Source organism: Haemorhous mexicanus, chromosome 1 (assembly GCF_027477595.1).
Source record: "Haemorhous mexicanus isolate bHaeMex1 chromosome 1, bHaeMex1.pri, whole genome shotgun sequence".
Taxonomy (NCBI): domain Eukaryota; kingdom Metazoa; phylum Chordata; class Aves; order Passeriformes; family Fringillidae; genus Haemorhous; species Haemorhous mexicanus.
The window spans coordinates 32,021,458-32,039,570 of NC_082341.1; the positions used below are offsets into that span (position 1 = coordinate 32,021,458).

Below are 18,113 nucleotides of genomic sequence, written 5' to 3' on the forward strand. Positions count from 1 at the left end.
CTCTTGGTGCTCTCAAACATCACCATTTTTCATCCAGTATGGCTCCTCAAGTACAGTAACACCCTGACACTCCTGGAGAATGGGGCACACATGTTGTGCTGCAGTCTGTATCACTCACACGTGCCAGGTTTTATGAAAAAGGTGGGTCGTACAGTCTGGATCTTGGAGAAATCCATTGCTCAGCAATTTCTTATTTGTCCATAAGCACATTTTATTTTGTGCAATGATGCCAAAGCAGGGAACTAGCAGGAATTGTTCAATGTTTTTGTAGCTTGGCTTCGTATGCTGGCAGCAGGAAAAAGCAAGTTCTCACAGATAGCCAAGGAAGCTTAAAGATATTAATTTGTTACAGTATGCAAGACAGTCAAGGAGCTCTTTCCTAACCCAAATAGTTAAGAATCGAGATTTGTCAGAGGACTCAGCTAGAGCTGAACACGTATCATCCACTTATAAGGAAGCTTTAACAGCCTTGCTGCCGTTCCACCTTAAAATTCAAAAGCTGGTAAAGGCATTACATACTTTTAAGTGGGATCATAAAGCAAGAATAGCAGAAATGAGAATGATAGAGAGAGATTTGTGCTCTATTTCTTTCCTCTTTCCCTACTTTAGACATTTGAAAATGTTTGAAAATGCAACTACTTCATGATTAGTCATAAATCTGAACAGATGCAGTTTGAATCCTAAATCCCAGCACCTGTCCACATTATTTCAAGCTGATCTTTACAGCCTGGCCAGAGAACGACTAAACCAGATCTATTCTTCCTAGACATCTGCCTGCTTGTAAGGCCTTTAGCAAAGGGGACAGCTGCTGACATTCAGAGCTCTGCTGAAGCCACTGAGGCTGTGCTAAAGCTTCTTTGGGCTTAATTCAGCAAGAAAGGGAATGTAGGGATTCAATTCAGTCAGAATCAGAAGGAAAGCAGCAATGCTAAACCAGTTGTTCAGGGTGAAAAGGGAGGAAGACATGGGATAAACACCTTGTGGGTGTCAGAAAGGATTTTCCTAGCTCAGGATGTCCTGAATGGGTTTGACAGTGCCTGTACCTTTCTCCAGTCAATACAGGGAGAGATGAAATCAGTACTTTTGCTAAAGAGCAGTTGGATTGGTATTTTCTAATGGCTGAAATGAGGAATATAAATCCCAATGAACGAACAAGTAAACTAAATATCAATGATGTTACCTTGTGAAAGTAGTTCTACTGATTTATTACAGCACATTTCTTACACACCAACATTTGAGGGGCAAGACAGTCTGCTGAAAGATGACATTTGGTATGACAGTTGGTTCACAAAATGTTATCATATATAATGCTATCCTGATTCCCTCCCAGTTATTAATGAAGTCTGAACTGCAGGTTGTTAACAATAATGAAAACAAAATGCATTTTACCAACTAAAAAATCAAAAGGAAAAAAAATAGGAGTATTGTGATTTTTAAAAAAAGAAAACATCTTTAAGGAGTAACTTCAAGAGCCTTTACAATTTATACTCAAATCAATTTACTGCTAGCAGATAAAACCCAAGTAAAATACATGAGTGACAATACAACCCTTCACTACCTAGCTACATCTAGTTTACATGGTATCCTAGGTCATTAACACCAGTGATGGTCCAAGGTTTTGCCAGCTCCAGCAGTCTCCATGGCAGTACTACAATCCCCATACCTTAATAGCTGAAGAGGAAAACAATATGTGTAAAATACACACACATATGTTTTATGTGTAATTTTTAAATTAGTGATTCAGTGGAATTGAGGATAATGTACAAGAGAATGTAGTGACATGACAAGGAGTAATGGATTCAAACTGAGAGGAAGTTTACATTAGAGAAAAATTCTTTATTGTGAGAGTGGTGAGGCACTGGAACTGGTTACCCCAAGAAGCTGTAGGTGCCCCACCCCTGGAAGTGTTCAAAGCCAGGTGAGATGGGGCTCTGTGCAACCTGTCTACTGAGTGGCATCCCTGCCCATGGCAAGGGAACTGAAACCAGATGATCTTTAAGGTCCTTTCCAACCCAAACCATTTTGTGATTCCATGATTTCATGCATGAAGAAAGTATCTTTGCAGAGAAAGCACTGAACATTCACTATTCTTGTTGACTATTTGTATTGCAGAAATGCTATCCACAGCAAGGACTTCTTACGCCAGTACGTGACACACCTTCATTTACTTTGTTGTGCGTTGTGGAGGCAGAAGCTGACATTTCTTATCCCCTCTGAAATGTGCCCTCTCACAGCACAAAACCTACCCTCAGACTCCAGACCAAGCAAGTCTGTGTGGGGGACTGCCAGGATTAGTCAGCACTACTGATGAGAACAACAAGCAGGCAGCTTGTCAGAAGTGCTGTGTGACTCAGAGTGACTTCCACGAGTCCTTCCGCACCATTACATTTCGGTATTGTCCCTGCACATGGAGAGTAGCAGCTGACTAAACACCACCTTATTTTAGGAATCAAGCTAACCAAGCGAGCACCGTGCGATGTGAGGGCTTGTTTCACAAAGGCTTCTGGAGTTTCACAGTGACATTCTTCCCACCACATTGAATTAGCAGGTGTATTTATTACCTGGCAGCTGTGGGCTGGGAGAAAACCCCCATACTGGAGTCATCTTTAATACAGAGCCAGATTAACATAAAACATGAAAAACAACTATTACAAGCTCAGTGCAGGCAACCAGCTGTGAAGTCTGTAGGAACAAATGTAATTTCTGTAACTTGTTACTAATTGCCTGTAATACCTTCATAAAACCCTTGCCCCGTGAATTGTCCAGCAGGCTCTCAGCTATGTTCTCATCCTTCAAATCCAGGCAGTATTTTGGAGTACCACATTTTGGGAAGAGAAAAGCTTTTGAAATTCATGCTGTCTTTCACTAATCAATAGCTAATTGACCCTGAAACCATGTAAGAGCCCATTTTAAGCACTGCCTTTCACTCACTGTAACTGAAATCGCAAATCCTACACACTTACAGGACAATCACAGCATCAAGTCTAATTTGTACCTTTTGCAAAGGAAAAGTTTTACCTACTCCAAGCTTGAAATCAGATTTCCCTTCTCACTCATTTAAATGATGGGAAATTGAGTTTTGTCCTTTCAAAAGACATGGTTAAACACTGACATCTGAAAAACAGGAAACTATGCAGTGAGATCTCCCACTGCTGCCCTCTACTACAGCTCTTTGCTTCATCCAAGCTTCTCTGCAGCATTACACTAGAGACTACATTTGTAAGGGCAAAGGAAAAAGAACCCAAACTAAACGCAGGATCACAACCCTGGACTACAAAACAGAGCTTGCCTTGCACAGGAATTTCTCTGCAGATGGCTGTGGGAGACCACCCTAGAGAGAAGGGCTCAGGAGAGCTGGAGGATGCTCAAGAACCATCTCTTCCAGGTTAAAGAATGGTCAATGGCTACACACAGAAAAGCAAGCAGAGGTGGCAGAAGGCACGGAAGCATGAAGCAGGAGCTCCTGACTAGACATGAAAAAGCAGCATACAAGAGGTGGAAGCAAGAGCAGGCAACCTGAGGAGATGCACCATCCAAGCATGCATGCACAGGTGGGGTTAGGAAAGACAAAGCCTTAATGAATTAGAATATGGAAGGTGGAAGGCAAGGGGAAAAAAAATAGCAGAGAGCTCATCAGCACCAGAAAGACTATGGGGAAAAAAAAAGGCACCACAGCCAAGTGGGGCAGAGGAGCTGCTGACAGAAAATGCCAAGGTACTGACTGCCACCTTTGCTTCTGTTGTTACCAGGAAGAACAGCCCCCAGAGCTACCCTGGACACAGTGCAGATAAAGGCTGTGTATCAAACCACTTGTTAATATTCACACCACCAAAACTACCACTCTGCCCAAGTAGTGCTGCTTTACTGACAGGACCACCATCTGCTTCTGCCAATTTGCAACTCATCTGCTTGGACTCGCCCTTGACCCAGCAGTGTTTCTCAGCCACGGTGTCCCTCCTGACAGGGCTGCATTTGCAGACCCTGCCTTGTATAAAACAGGTATTCAGCATATTTTAAGTAATGCAGTCAACCTTACTATGACTTCTGGATGTGTAGAATGAAAACTGAACAAATATGTAGATATGTAATGTGAATTAAAACAAAGTCCGTAAAGAGGCAAAATTTCCTGCTGTACAAAGTATTTACAAAAGCATACAACTTCAAAAAAACCAAATTTATTTTACTGCCAAAATTATTAAACACTAAAAAGACAATCTTGTAGCCTATACATTAGGAATGTAAGTTTTCATGTACAATCAAGAGAACACTTCACTGCAAAAAAGGTGAAAAACTGTGTTTCTAAAACAGTGTCACATAATGAGCTGAAGAATGAAAGTGTGGCAGTTGCTTAAATTCAGGTTCTCATGTGAAAGACATACATCTATAGACTGATGCAGATGTTCCACAGACTCCAGGGAATATCAAATGTGCACATCTAGTCTCAGAAGTAGAATTATACAAATACAAAAGGCAATATATTATACATCTATATACAACATGGTAAGCCTCAAAGACCAACAAAAAGTACTGGACAGTTACATTAGAAATTTCTAGAATTTCTCATAGGAAACCTCCTTAGAGAGAAGTGTGGCTAAAATAGCTCTATTTCTGTACTTTTCAAATTTTTTAGGTAATCAAGGCAATTCAAGACATTTAAATCCATTCAGAAAAGTCACTGCAGCTCTACAGCAAGTGGTTAGAGGCCATAAACTTTTTGCACAAATGTTACATATTCTCACAATAAAAATAATTCTTCTCAGCTTCAATGAGTTTTGCAAGTGTTGCTGTTCAAAGCCATCCTTGGAAACAGTGGCCTCTGATTTGGAACAGTAAGGTCAGTTATAAACGTCAGCAGTGAAACAACTTCTCTTATTACAATGTGAGATGATTCACTCCTACATAACATTTTCCCTGCAGAATGGTGCAGCTGTGTGTGTTTGGAAGGTATTCATCAGAACTACCCACTCCTGGGCAGACTGTAATATGTGGTGTCTTAATGGCTTTCCTTTACACTCTTAGAAGACATCTACTTCTTTAACAAAGATTTTCCATCTGACAGTCTGAAGCGATTGGATAATGCTCAAACCCCCAGAGTTTGACAATTTTAGAAATATCTGCTTCCTGCCCTACTTCCCTCATCACTCTTCCCACCCCTCTCCTAATCCTGCACCATGGATATGGGGTCAACAAATAATTCTGCCCTCACTCTCCCTTGTGCCTTTTTTTTTTTTTTTTAACTTTTCAGTTTTTAAGAAAAGAAAGAAGCACAACTCAAAGTTTTGGTACTCAGGAAAGAAATTATTTAGACTCAATGAGTATGAAGGTGAGATGTCAGCTCACAAAAACACACATCACTGGGTAAGTTACTTCAGAGACCAATACAAATGTATTTATAAGAAGCCACATATGTATGGACAGATCAGTCGTTAGTACCAAGAACCTTTCCTTTTTTCATTTTCTCAAAAAAGTATGAAGATTTATGTTATTTCAATTGTACCAATAAGAGCCTATGACTTGGGTTCAAGCCAGACCAGCTGGATAGAATAAAAAGATAAACAAACTTCATTGAAACACCATTTGGCTTATAGCCAAGAGTACTGGAAACATTATGTTACATATCTACACTTTAGGGCATTTTAGATCCTAATTTGAAATCCTAATTATTTAGAGCTAAATCTTCCCAGTATAATAAATATTTTTTATACCAACACCCAGCTTGAAAGAGTGTCTACCATGGAAGTAACAAACAATTATGAATTAAATGAAAAAAAGCAAAACCAGCAGAATTCTCAAAAATTCTAGCCCCTCAACACTACCTCACATCTAATACCATACCAACAAATATTTGTCTACTACAATTTTATTTATCTACTCTACTTTCATGTCAATTTAAATTACTGCACATTTTTTCTAATGAGTTCTTTAGATCCCACACTGCAAAAGTGGATTAGGAAACTGCTGTAAGTTTTGCAGGTTATTTCTTTGCAACATCTAGATCCAATTTCAAGGGAAGGAAGAGCTCTACATTCACTGTGTGTAGAGACAACCACTGCCAACCATCAGCTGCCAACACCCTGCTACTGCTGGTGGTTATGCATGTCCAGCAGCCAGGTGAATTAGTCAATGTGAAACAAATGTCTTGTCTAATATGTATTGCAGACAAGCCTATAAAAAAGAGGCTAAGTTTTCTGCTGTAGAAAGGATTTACAAAAACAACCTCAAAGAACCAGTTTTTCTCACTGGTCAGTATTAAAAAATAAACAGGGCAAATTGGTAGTTTATCAATTAGGAAGATAAGTTTTTCATGTAAAATTAGGAAAATATTTCACTGTAAAAAGGTGAAGTACTGTATTACTAGAATAGAATGGTGTCCCACAACAAAATGAAGAATGAGAAATTGTGGCATACTCCTTTAAATTCAGGCTCTTGGGTAAATATGAACACCTACAGACTGATGGGGTTATTCTGCATACTTTGGTGCATTCTCAGGAATGTACAAATCCAGTCTGTGGTCTTATTAGTACAATTATATGACTTACTTACTCTTTTCATTAATCAGCTAATTAATTGTTATAAACCTGAATAACACTAGCTGTTTAAAAGTTACTTGTGCTTCAGTTTAAGTCAAAAGTATCTAAATTTATCCCCAAGCAAATGGGAAACTACCAGAATTTTAGTGTTTGTTTTTTTACAATGTTCTTGACAATAATGGATTAACAGCTGCAGAAATCTGGACAGTTGGGAGCAACTATGCCTTAGATCTTCACCCTACTTCTCTACTCATAATACCATATTGTCTGTTCATCAGCTAATAACTGCTACTGGAGTGGCTTTGTCAGCAACTGCTTCTTCAGATTTCTGCATAAGAAGTTTTAATGTCCATTTTTAATTAAAATCTTAACGTTATAAAAGTTGTTGTCAAACTCAATGAAGGCTAAAGGTTAGGTAAAACCTTGAAGAGGTTGCTGGTTTAGAATTTTGAACTAGAAAAATAATAGATATAAAAACCCTTAGGAATTACAGTGCTACTGATATTTACATTATAGTTCCCCTTTGTGCTTGCAAGTTACAAAGTACACATCCTTTGGTAGTATTCTCTTAGTCTCAAGCATGAAATTCCTGTTAAGCACATTCACACTCCTGATTTGCTTGAGTCAGTGCAAAAGGCTCATATTTCTACATAACACTGGTACACAAGCACATCTCTTCCCCATAGACAATAAAAATACTGATGACTGACTTTTCAGTGAGTAGTTTTAGAACTGATATTTAAGAATCCTAAAGAAAGAGTCTGTCACATAATTTTTAAGTCTTAAGAGTGACTACTACAGCAATTGATAATAATTCCTAGCCACAAGCCCTGCTGCTGTATTACTTTAGGCCCAGTTTCAAGACATACAGATAAACCAAAATGCATCTAAAATTTGACTTATACAGGCATAAAGAAGTATGAACATTGGTACATGTACTAACTACCAACACAAAAGCCACCAGAACACCAAACAATGAAGTGATGCTTCTAGTTTATATTTACATGTAAGCACAGCTCACATGTAAGACAATGTCTGTTCTTACAATGCTCTTCCAAAATTGCATGAGGACACTGCAAGACTCCTCCTAGAAAAACTAAGTACTTGCAGTTTTGCCTATGCCAAGTGGAAGACAAAAGTAGAATTTGGGAGAGACCTTCTATTTGTTCCCACATTGTACATCTGTAAGAAGCCACACACCTTGGCCAGTGACACCCAACCAATTCACGCCTGTTCAGCTGGTGAAGGTATAAACTTTCCATGAAGCTGTAAAGATATCAGAAGCTGACTCAAAATAATTATAACTGTTGTCTATTCACTATTACTGTCAAACATGAGCCAAGTAAGAATTTACGGGTTTGAGACTTAACTTATGGCATATTAAGAGCTTAATGTACCAATATCAAGATAAAGTCTCAGTAATTTATTTTTTATACTGGCCAATTTAATATCAATCTGTTGACAAAGTTATGCTAATACTAGGAGGTCGCTGCTGATTAGGTTGTTTGCTTAAAATAGGAAGATCTGTTCTTTCTGTTCCATACATCAATTTTTCCTCCTGAAGACTGCAAGCCGAAAACCTGTTTGCCTCTGTACCAGAGACACCACCACGATTATTTGGAACTGGGACACCACTGACCTGTTCAAAGGATTTACTAAACACAGTAGTGGTCGTTCTGGCCAGGCTATGGCTGCCAGGCTTAGGCAGGGACTGACTGGTTGTCAGTGTCAGTCTCTTCAGAGAGACAAGCTCTAGATTCTCGCTCATGGCTCTCTGAGTTTGTTTCCGTGATAAATGCTCTCTGCAGGTTTCCCCTTCTTTTTCTTTTCCTCCAGGTTTGCTTCCTCCAGACCTTCGTTGGCTCTTCCCTAAGAGGTTCTTGCTGCTCATGGTGCTGCTGTTAGATAGGGCAGACTGACTTGTACCAGAAGTAGCCCTAGAGTAAAACCCTTCATCGGTTTCAGATACTTCTATCAGTTCTTCTTCAATTGCTAAGTCAGAATTATCTGCATGATAGAAACAGAAATAAAAAATTAAAATTTACTGTCTCACATTCATTGATTTTACATATTGTTCAATTTTGATATTTATAAGCATGAAGCCATAAAGCAGTAGAACAGAGAAGATAATGCTTACCTATTCCATGAAATTTTTGAATTAAGGTTCATTAGGATATAGAGTTACAGCAAGTAATGTCGCATTAACTACATCAAAAAGCATGCCCCCAATTTCATTTTGTTGTGATTTTGAAGGAAAAAAAAAATGCAGCCTTGTTAATTCATGCAAGAAATTAGAAACTTAGAGATTAGAAAGTACCATACAGGACAAAACAGAGGTATAAATCTTATTTTGAGCAAGTGATCCACTACAGGATTTGGCAAAGCTTGTCAATTACAGAGGTATGTGATCAATGCCCCAGGACACCCTATGGCACCTGCGTATTAAGCAACCAAGAATGCTTTAGGACTGAAAGGTCACTTTCTGCATCACAGATCTGGTGGTAAGAGTTGGAAACTCAAGCACAACATGAGATCTGCAGTACACCATGAAAGGCAGAATTTGGGAAGTCTGAGTTACAGAGCAAGATACTTTTCACATCCATTTTGATGAATTTTTCATACCATTGATCACCAGATTTTGTAAACTCTCATAAATATGCTTAATAAACTCAAAGGTATGTTGAGTCTCAGTGTATTTTCTCCAGATTAACTAGTAGATCTCCAGATCTACTTGTAAGTATGTCATCATCGTCTGTGGCACAGACAAAGCTGTGTGCAATACATGCAACTGTGTTATTACACATGCAAATATATTAACTGCATACTTTAATTCTTGAAACATGCAGCAGTGACCCTTTCAATCAACAGCGGTACCTTACAGTGCAGCTACAAGTGCTCTGCTAAAACTGCACTCTGCCAGATGAGTTTATTCCATCCTCCATCATTTTTCTTACAGATTTTTGCCTCCTGATTTCTGGCATGCCTTTGCTGTCAGTTCTAGGCTCTGTAGCTGTTTCCTGTACTCCCTGTAAATGCTGAACATCATTCTCTGCTAGAGCTCTGCTCTTTTCCCCATTCCCGGTCCTTTCTCCAGCCACACTTGTGACACTAATCTCAGGTATGATAAAGTTGCCCAATTCAGTAGCATCATTACCATTCTCTGGTTGTTCTAGAATTAAAGATGGATAAGAAAAAACAAACAAACAAAATATGTCTGAAACAAAACACAAAACAAAAGCCAATAGATACAGATGACTTAAGCATTATAAATTAAAGCAGATGTACACATATTAACCTCTTGTTAATTAGCAACATTAGCAGGTATGGAATTTTGCTTTATTTCTAAAATGGCAGTCTTCAATCTTCCAGTTATTGGCCTGCATCACATACTGGAAAGGCCCATGCTTGATCTTTCAAAACTGAAATTTCTGAGGATCATGAAATAGATTATCAGAAACCAAAGAACAGTTGACAATTCCCTTTTACGACTATATTCTCCATATCACCATGCTAGAGTGAAAGCTACTTTTACAATGAAATGGCATATCAACTTCATATAATATCATTCAAGACTAGACAATCTACACATACAATGTCACAGTGCTGCACCTTGGTCAACTTGAAAACTAAGAGTGAAATAACAAAGTCAACTCAAGCACACTTGGATATCCATTTTCTTCCTTCGCTTCAAAAAACTATTTTCAACTGGAAAGGTATTTCTGGATACCCCAGAAAAACTAGCGGAGAAGAGCACTGTGGCACAGAAACTTGACAAGACTAAAAATGCACTAAAAGCACAGCTCAGAACAAATCTCAAGTGAGTCCCTATTTTATTTGTAATGCAGCTCTTTCAGACCAGAGGATTAAGTAAGGATCACCCAGACCATACTGCCAGTCTGCTACTGCACATGACAGAAGCTGGCAGCACCCTGAACTGACAGTATGAAGTCCAAACCCAGAGGAATTCACAATGAGATGATTTTTCACAGTGGGAGCTCTAATGCTCTTTAATTCAAGGGGATCCCCTCTTTCTCCTGTCCCCTCCCTGAAGACTCTTCTGCAGGCACAGTGCACTTCTAGGTCAGGTGGTTCCAGCACTGGGCTTTTCACCACCATTTGTGCTGTCTGCTCTGATCACAACTGAGCCAGAGGGTTATTGTGGCAGGGATGGACATCAGTGTCCCCTGGTGTAAGAGCTATCCTTTATTTTACCTGAAAATTCTAATAATCATAAGTCTAACTAATCAATGACCAATCAAAGTATCTATTTAACAATCTGCACCACACAAAGGAAATGGCATTAAATAACTGATGCTATTCCTCACTAAATTCCTGATATTTGGGAGGAAACTCAGAACCATTCACTTGCAACAGCACTTTCTGCAAAAGTCTTCTATTTCCAGCAGCAAAGGTGGCAAAGAGCTCCATGAACTGGAATAGCAATAACAATAAATAAACAATTGTGATAATGAAAGCACCACCAAATATAGCCCTTTTTTTTTCTAAAAACACAGAAGCAGAAAGGTCAGTAAGAAGACCAGTGCTCTGACTGGCCTCAGCGCTCTAACTTCACAGGAGTGAGGAACTTGTGCCTCTCCAATGGCAATCTGAAACTCCTTCCTGCTCCTCCAGAGAGAGAAAAGGACAGAACAGAACTTAACGGTCAGAAAAGCACTGATTATCCAACTCCAAAGAAAGAAGACTCAAAGTACACAGCAGAAATCAGAAAAAGAGGGGAAGATTTTTTTTTTTTTTTTTGGTAAAAGATTCTGCAAAGAAGCATTACCCAGTTATGGTTATTTGGTGGTGTGCACTTCTAAATGTAACACCCAGCTGTGATATCAGCACTTCACCCAATACTGCTGCATTCCCACAGCTGAGAAACCATTACGACAATGAACTGAGGAAAAAAACCCCAAAAGGTAAGAGTTTTACTCATTAGAATTATGTCTAAAGGAAATATACCTTTCTCTGAATTTACAGGAAGAAACTAATGGAAAAAATGGGATATGGGGTATTTCAACTCCCATTAGCACAGCCTACCATAGCAGCTACAGGCTTGGGGCAGGGATAAGAGTACACAATCCACACCCTCCATAGCAGCACACCCTCCTTGTTTTACAGCTTTTAAGGACATCCAAACCTTCAGCTTCACAGTGCTTGGTGGTGCAGATAATACTGCTTTCAAGCTGGACAGGTGTGGGGGTCTAGTGTTTGAGAGAGACCTATTAATATCCAGTGCACAAGGTAATGTAACAAAAGAGAAAACCAAGGACACTGCTGAACAGTGTAGAAATGAAAATGAATAAATCAATTATATCAGTTTGATTGGTAATATAGATTTACCCACAGCAGTTGAAGGAAAATGTACTTGGTGTCACATTTCAGAATGCTTTGAGTAGTACACCCAACTCTGATAAATGCATTTCATGTTTACTAATTGCTAAAACTTAATTCAAAATTATAATCTACCTTATTACAGTTGCCCAGATAATTTACCTCAGACTGCACAGGCAAACTGACCATTCAGAATGTAATTCAATTTTAACCCCCACAAGCTCAAGCTGCATGTCCTGCACAACTGTGTTAGCATATTTAATTAGTCATAAAAGGACCAGACTTATACCCTAAGATTAGCATTAACTTCAGATTCTTGCAAGCTACAATCATTTCAGCAATTAATTAATACTGTTAAAAAAAAGAATAAGAAAATTCTCTCCACAGAGAGAATTCAAAGACTAGTGTTTCTAAACCTTGTGTACTACATCAAAGTCAACTTCTGCAGTGAAGAAAAAAAGTAACTTCTTGTCCTTCCTTGCTAGTTGATGTCTTATTCTTGCGTTATGTATCTCACCAACATCTGGTCAGCTCTTCTCAGTCTGTTACATCAGAGTATTTCTCTTACACACACTTTTACACACAAGAGCTAATGCTCCCCTCCAGGTGTGATAATTTATAGGCAATCTAATCACACAGCATTAAATAATTTGTTGCTAAGTAGTGGCTAGTATCAGCCCACTCAATAACCAATACCCATTTGTGATTCGATGGATCTATTTTGCAAACCACCCTCACATTTAATACCTCTGAAGTACCTATCTGTGAAGTCCAAATTCACATTACTAATTGAATGTAAAAATTCTTTTAAAGTAACTGCTCCTAATGAACAAATTACAGGGTTAAGTATCACAAAAAGATTCAATGTTAAGTCAACCTTTATTCAAAACTGACTTCAATCTAGAGTTCTAGCAAAGGCTAAAAAGATCTAATGTCTGAAAACTTCTATCGTAAAATTATTTTTTTAAAACATAAAGAAAATAAAGCCTATGCTTCTCAGCTGGAAATGTGATTCACTGAGGTTCTTCTATTTTATTTTACACACATAAGTGTGTAAGTGATTGAAAGCTGCTGCCCTTGCTTCGCCAAGAGATAACTTCCTTCATCAGTCCACGTAATGTATAACATCAAATACCTCTCAGCTGTCTCCTATTTCTTCTGAATCCATTTACACTAGTTTTTATTATAATGAAAATAAAAATAAACCCCCAAATACATTTTTCCTCTTACACTGTGTGAGAGAGAGGAGAGAGAGAGAGAGAGAGAGAGAGAGAGGGAGAGAATAATGGCCAAGAGGTATGAGGTTTGTCATCTAATTTCTACCTATTCCAGTATTCATTTTAATTCAAACAAGCATGTGTAAGCACAAGCCCTGTTATTCTTTCTGCATGCCAATTGTGAAGAGGTATTTCATATCTTTCTTTCCTCAGGAATTGTGTGGCACTGAATTAGTTTAGTAAGAATTTTGAAAATGGGAGACCATCCACTCCCACTTTGAAAAGGCTGTCCAAGTCACAAACAAAAGGTTTGTTAGGATTTTATAATGAGAATTTTGAGGAGATTAGCCAAAGTAATTTATGCATGGAATATTTACCATTTAAAAGAACACAATTGGCAGTCATTTAGCTAGATACCACGGATTCAGCTTTGGATTCTTAATCAGCCTCGTCTTTGCATAGCCTTCAAATTTACAATTACTCCCACAACCTGCCACGTATTCCACTCCAACCCACCTTACACTGAGAAATTTTCTTCCTCTTCATTAAATCCTGTAATGTTGAGACAAATCCAACATTTTCACAGAAACCCAAACAAAATGTTGGCATGAGCTGTTTTGAAAAAGTCCTTAATCTTTCAGTCTTCATCTCTGAACACTGACTACTCACTCCTTGCTTGGATTGCACTAACTAGATAATTGCTGTTCCTCTCAATTTGTCCTACTTTATAAGATTCTCATAAAACACAGCATTCCACTCCACTTCTGAGTTCAATTGGTATTTTCATTTCCCTTTCACCTTACTGTTATCTGCTGCAGGGAACACCTGTCACACACTTTTTTCCTTGAACTTCACCAAGCCAGACTCCCTGCAAGGAGGCAATAACTGTAGAAACTTCTCTATTTCTGTATCTGCTGAAAATTTTGCTTTCTTATAAGGATGTATCCAATACTCATTTTGTACCATTGTAGTGTCCTGTAAACACAAAGGGAATGTTTATTTTAATACACTTTCAATTTCTCTGGATGACCTAGCACTAAGTATCCTTGATCTGTATTACTCTCCACCCTCTCATTTGAACAAGCATCAAAACCACTCAAAAATAACAGCTAACAAAATTGCCAAGCTCCAGAGGGCATTTGTCCATTTAAAAGCTATCAGACAGCTTTCTTGCATCTGGTTAATAATCCATGCTTAATAACTTTAAGGCTGAAGAAAGAAAGCAGCCTTGAGATGTCAGTAATGACCTGCTACTCCAGCTCACTAAAGACACTAATGTTCTGCTCCCCAGGTTTGTCTGATGCTTTTCAGTAGTTTTTAATCAACTGCAATGAAATTTGGTTGTTTTACCTTTCTTCTCTGTCCTTTGCCCTCTCTGGCAGCTTACTCTTGGTACTATTGGTGGCAGAACACAATGTGTTCTACCACCAAGTGTTTCTCAACACTTACCTGAATTACTTCTTGGCCAATTTATGACAAGTAACTTAGCAAAATTTTTCTAACTGTCCATATAGTACAAAAGCTCATTTAGTAACATCCTACAGAAATTTTAATGGTACTACAAAATCTTCAGTGAACCTATTAGAAAAACACTCTTATCTACACTCATGCTCTTAGCCTGTTACCAGGATTTCAATCCCAACAGAACAATTGCCAATTCTGATCGCTGGTCCAGTGGCTCTTCCCTCATCTGAAGATGGCAGAGGTGAAGGAATACAACATTCAGACTCACAGAATCTCTTGCTGGTACTGCTATTTCTGCAGTACATTTGGCACCATTTTTTCCTACTTTTCAGCCCAGACTTGTGTTCTGCTTTGTGAAAGCCCTTAAACCAGTTTGCCAAAATCTACAGGCTTTGGCTGGAACAGAGATAATTTCCTTCACAGCAGCTGATATGGGGCTGTGTTTTGGATTTGGGAGGGAAATGATGGTGATGGAGCCCTGCCTTCCTGGGCATGGCTGAACTCCTGCCTGCCCACGGGAAGTGGTGAATGAATTCCTTGTTGTGCTTTGCTTGCAGGCACAGCTTTTGCTGTATCTCATTAACTGGCTTTATTTCAACAAGATCTCTCACTTTTACTCTTCCAGCTCTCTCCTCCATCCCACTGTAGGGAGTGTGTAAGCAGCTGTATGGGGTTTACTTGTTGTGTGGGCTTAAACCATAACACAAAACATAGCAGTTTACCCCTCTGTCCTTAAATCCAATTTTTATTTAAGTACTTTAAGACAGATGAGGTTCTGTGGTAAAGTTATTAAATATTTACTTTGCTTCAGGTACTAGAATTAGTTTTCAGAAGAAAGCGGGAACATCATTTTCTGAGGAAGCACAAATTGTGTACACCTCCCTTTAACAAAAAGGGACCTCCCTTTAACAAAAAGGATTTGTGTGTGCTGTGTTTTTTTAAAAACATGGTTAAGGAAATAAAGAATATACTTCATCTGAATTGTGTTGAGATTCCCATTCACCAGTCTAGAAAATAATAACTTCCAAATTGCTGCTTGCCTTTAAGCAATAAATATGTGAAATAATAAAATTCTCAATATTATTTTAAAAACATGGAAAAAGCTAAGAATTCACTGCAAAATGTGTTTCTTACCATGCCTTTTCCATCTATGCCCTCTTATAGACATGCTAGTCACAGCATTTCTTGATATTCTGGATGAAGTAGGTGTAATTTCAACCTGAATGCATCTTGTACCTTCTTTGCTAGATTTCATGGCACCCTGAGGCAATGAAGCTTTTATTGCATTAGCAACCTAGAACAGAAGAGATGCATTTCAGTTTTTATCACAAAGGTACAAATTTTAGAAGAATTCTGTCAGGGATTCCTCCTATTTGAAGAAGAATACCGTGTACAATTCCAATTTATGGTCAACAAGCACACCACCTTTTTGCATGGCCTATAAAGAATGTTGGTTGCAATTAGCTCTCAGAACTTCTACTTGCCACTTTCTTAAAGTTTCCAGTTTCAAGATGTGGCTATTCCTTCTGCTGCACCATTATCTTAGTTCTGAAGACTTACAAGTGTTCTGCTGAAAACAGCTTGGTCACAAGGAAACATGACACCACGACTAAGTGCAGAGAAAAGCCCTGTGCAGTGTGTGCACTTACAGACTGAGCCCTTTGCACAAGCACACACACAGCTTCAGGTTCCTGGTATCATCTTGTATCATGCATGCTCACAGCAAGGATTTCCCAGGCTAAAAATTCTACTCAACAGAGTACTGAGTAGAAAATAAGATACCTACCAGCAGAGGTTCTGGATACAGCTCAAGCTGTGCTCTATACAAAACATCATCCATAGCTTTACGAGCCAGATCCCATTCTCCATTATAACTGCAAAGGTAAAATTATATGTAATAATAAGCATCTATGTCAACAGATGAACCTTCTTGGTCACCTAACCTTCACAGCTCTGGTGTTCCTTGAGAGTTCAGTTTAGAGAATTGGAACTAATTGTGTTTGTTAGCAGTAAGCCTGCTACTTAGAGAGCTCTGAAGTAGCATCTATGGAGACAAAGTTTTATTTTCACTGGCAACCCCAAGCAGTTTAAAAATTATATCATTAGCTGTTGATCAGCTAGTCACGAAACATTCTGAAATACAATCAGGATTTTTTAATATTACTCTACCTTTTGAGTATTCCTGTATTACTAGTCTCCAATTATTTCAGTTACTGAGTAAGCTTCATACATTAACATGACTTTCAAAAGGTAATGAGATCAGCATTTCGGAGAAAAAATATAACCTCTTTTCCTTAAACAGACTTATGTCAAAACTAACCATGTAAAAATGTGAACAGCAGACAATGGCTGGAAAAGAGTTTTTACAGTATTTGCTTCCCATCAGCAGTTACACCTATCAAGTGCTTCTCCAGCCATCTTTCCCCAGCATGGCACAGGTAACTTCATCCAACTACTTGGAGAACTGTCTCTTCCCAAGGACCCCTTATTTCTACACACAACGTGTGCCCATAGAAAATGAAATGCCTCCAAGGTAGTGTGTCTGAACAAGTACACAAATTGGGCTGGCATTTTGTTTGCATATTAAAAAAAACCCACACCACTTACAAGGCATAATAGATCCCTGTTAGCATTTGCACCATGAATTCAGATGAAACTGGAATCCTACTGTTGACTCCCTTGTACTTTCTCACTTGTTGGCGAGGATATCCACAGACACAAATTCTGAAGAAATCATACATTTGTCATTAGTAAATAATGTGGAACCACCTTTGTAGGTTATAGACTTTCAATACTTCACCAGTACTGATCAGTTTTTAGAAGCCCTGAGTTACTTCTTCTAAAAATGCAAGGATGACATCCAACTAAGGTAACATTCTTATGAAGAGAGACTTAGTAACAGCCCAGATGCAAAAAATCTGGATTTACAACTTGAGATCGGCACAAAATATTTTGTGCTGCAATTTTCACATTTACAATCCATATTTGTAATTTAAGAAAGTGATAAAAATTGAATTAGACTTACTAGAAGAAAACACATTTATTGTAGATCCTAAAGAAAACCCCTTATATTCCCCATTGCTCAAACCAATTAAAGGAGTTATTCTATATATCCAAATAGCAGAATATAGATTCCACCACATCCAAACAGGACAGTGAAAGATATTCAGGGCTTCTGACACATATTCCCAGTACTCTAACATGCTGTCCATTCTAAATAGCTGTCAGGGTAAGATTTTCAGTAAGCAGATGAATGACAAAACCAGTCAGGAATGAAGAACAATGAAAGAAGTTAAATTGTACAGCATTAAATAATTCAGTATCCAGACATTTAATATTTTTAAGCAGAAAGACTTGCTTGCATCTACAGGTAACTTGCTTGGGGTTTTCTTGGATGCTTTAAAAATTATTTATTCCAAATACAATCAAAACCTAATCAAGCTGAATAAGTAACATCAGTGTCCTTTCCACAATCCTTAGCTTCTAAGTATTTTTACCTCATATATTAAAGCAGTTTATCTAACAAAGGTCTTGTAATTACTCTTGTAAATATTACCAAGTGCTT

General features: G+C 38.3%; 1 protein-coding gene across 3 annotated transcripts in view; it reads right to left on the reverse strand.

Moving 5' to 3' along the window:
- Positions 1 to 4,159: 4,159 nt before the first annotated feature.
- Positions 4,160 to 18,113, reverse strand: part of HYCC1 (hyccin PI4KA lipid kinase complex subunit 1) — a 44,028-nt gene continuing 30,074 nt past the window's right edge. Inside the window, exons 8-12 of one of the 3 annotated variants that reach the window (XM_059844852.1) lie at positions 17,156 to 17,272; positions 16,335 to 16,422; positions 15,683 to 15,842; positions 9,485 to 9,699; positions 8,347 to 8,537 (exon numbers count right to left, since the gene is read on the reverse strand). In XM_059844852.1, the coding sequence (XP_059700835.1) occupies positions 8,523 to 8,537; positions 9,485 to 9,699; positions 15,683 to 15,842; positions 16,335 to 16,422; positions 17,156 to 17,272 (595 nt within the window). In that variant the 3' untranslated portion in view covers positions 8,347 to 8,522. Of the gene's footprint in view, positions 8,538 to 9,404; positions 9,700 to 15,682; positions 15,843 to 16,334; positions 16,423 to 17,155; positions 17,273 to 18,113 lie in introns of all 3 variants that reach the window. The other 2 variants (XM_059844843.1, XM_059844836.1) reach the window with 2 other exon arrangements.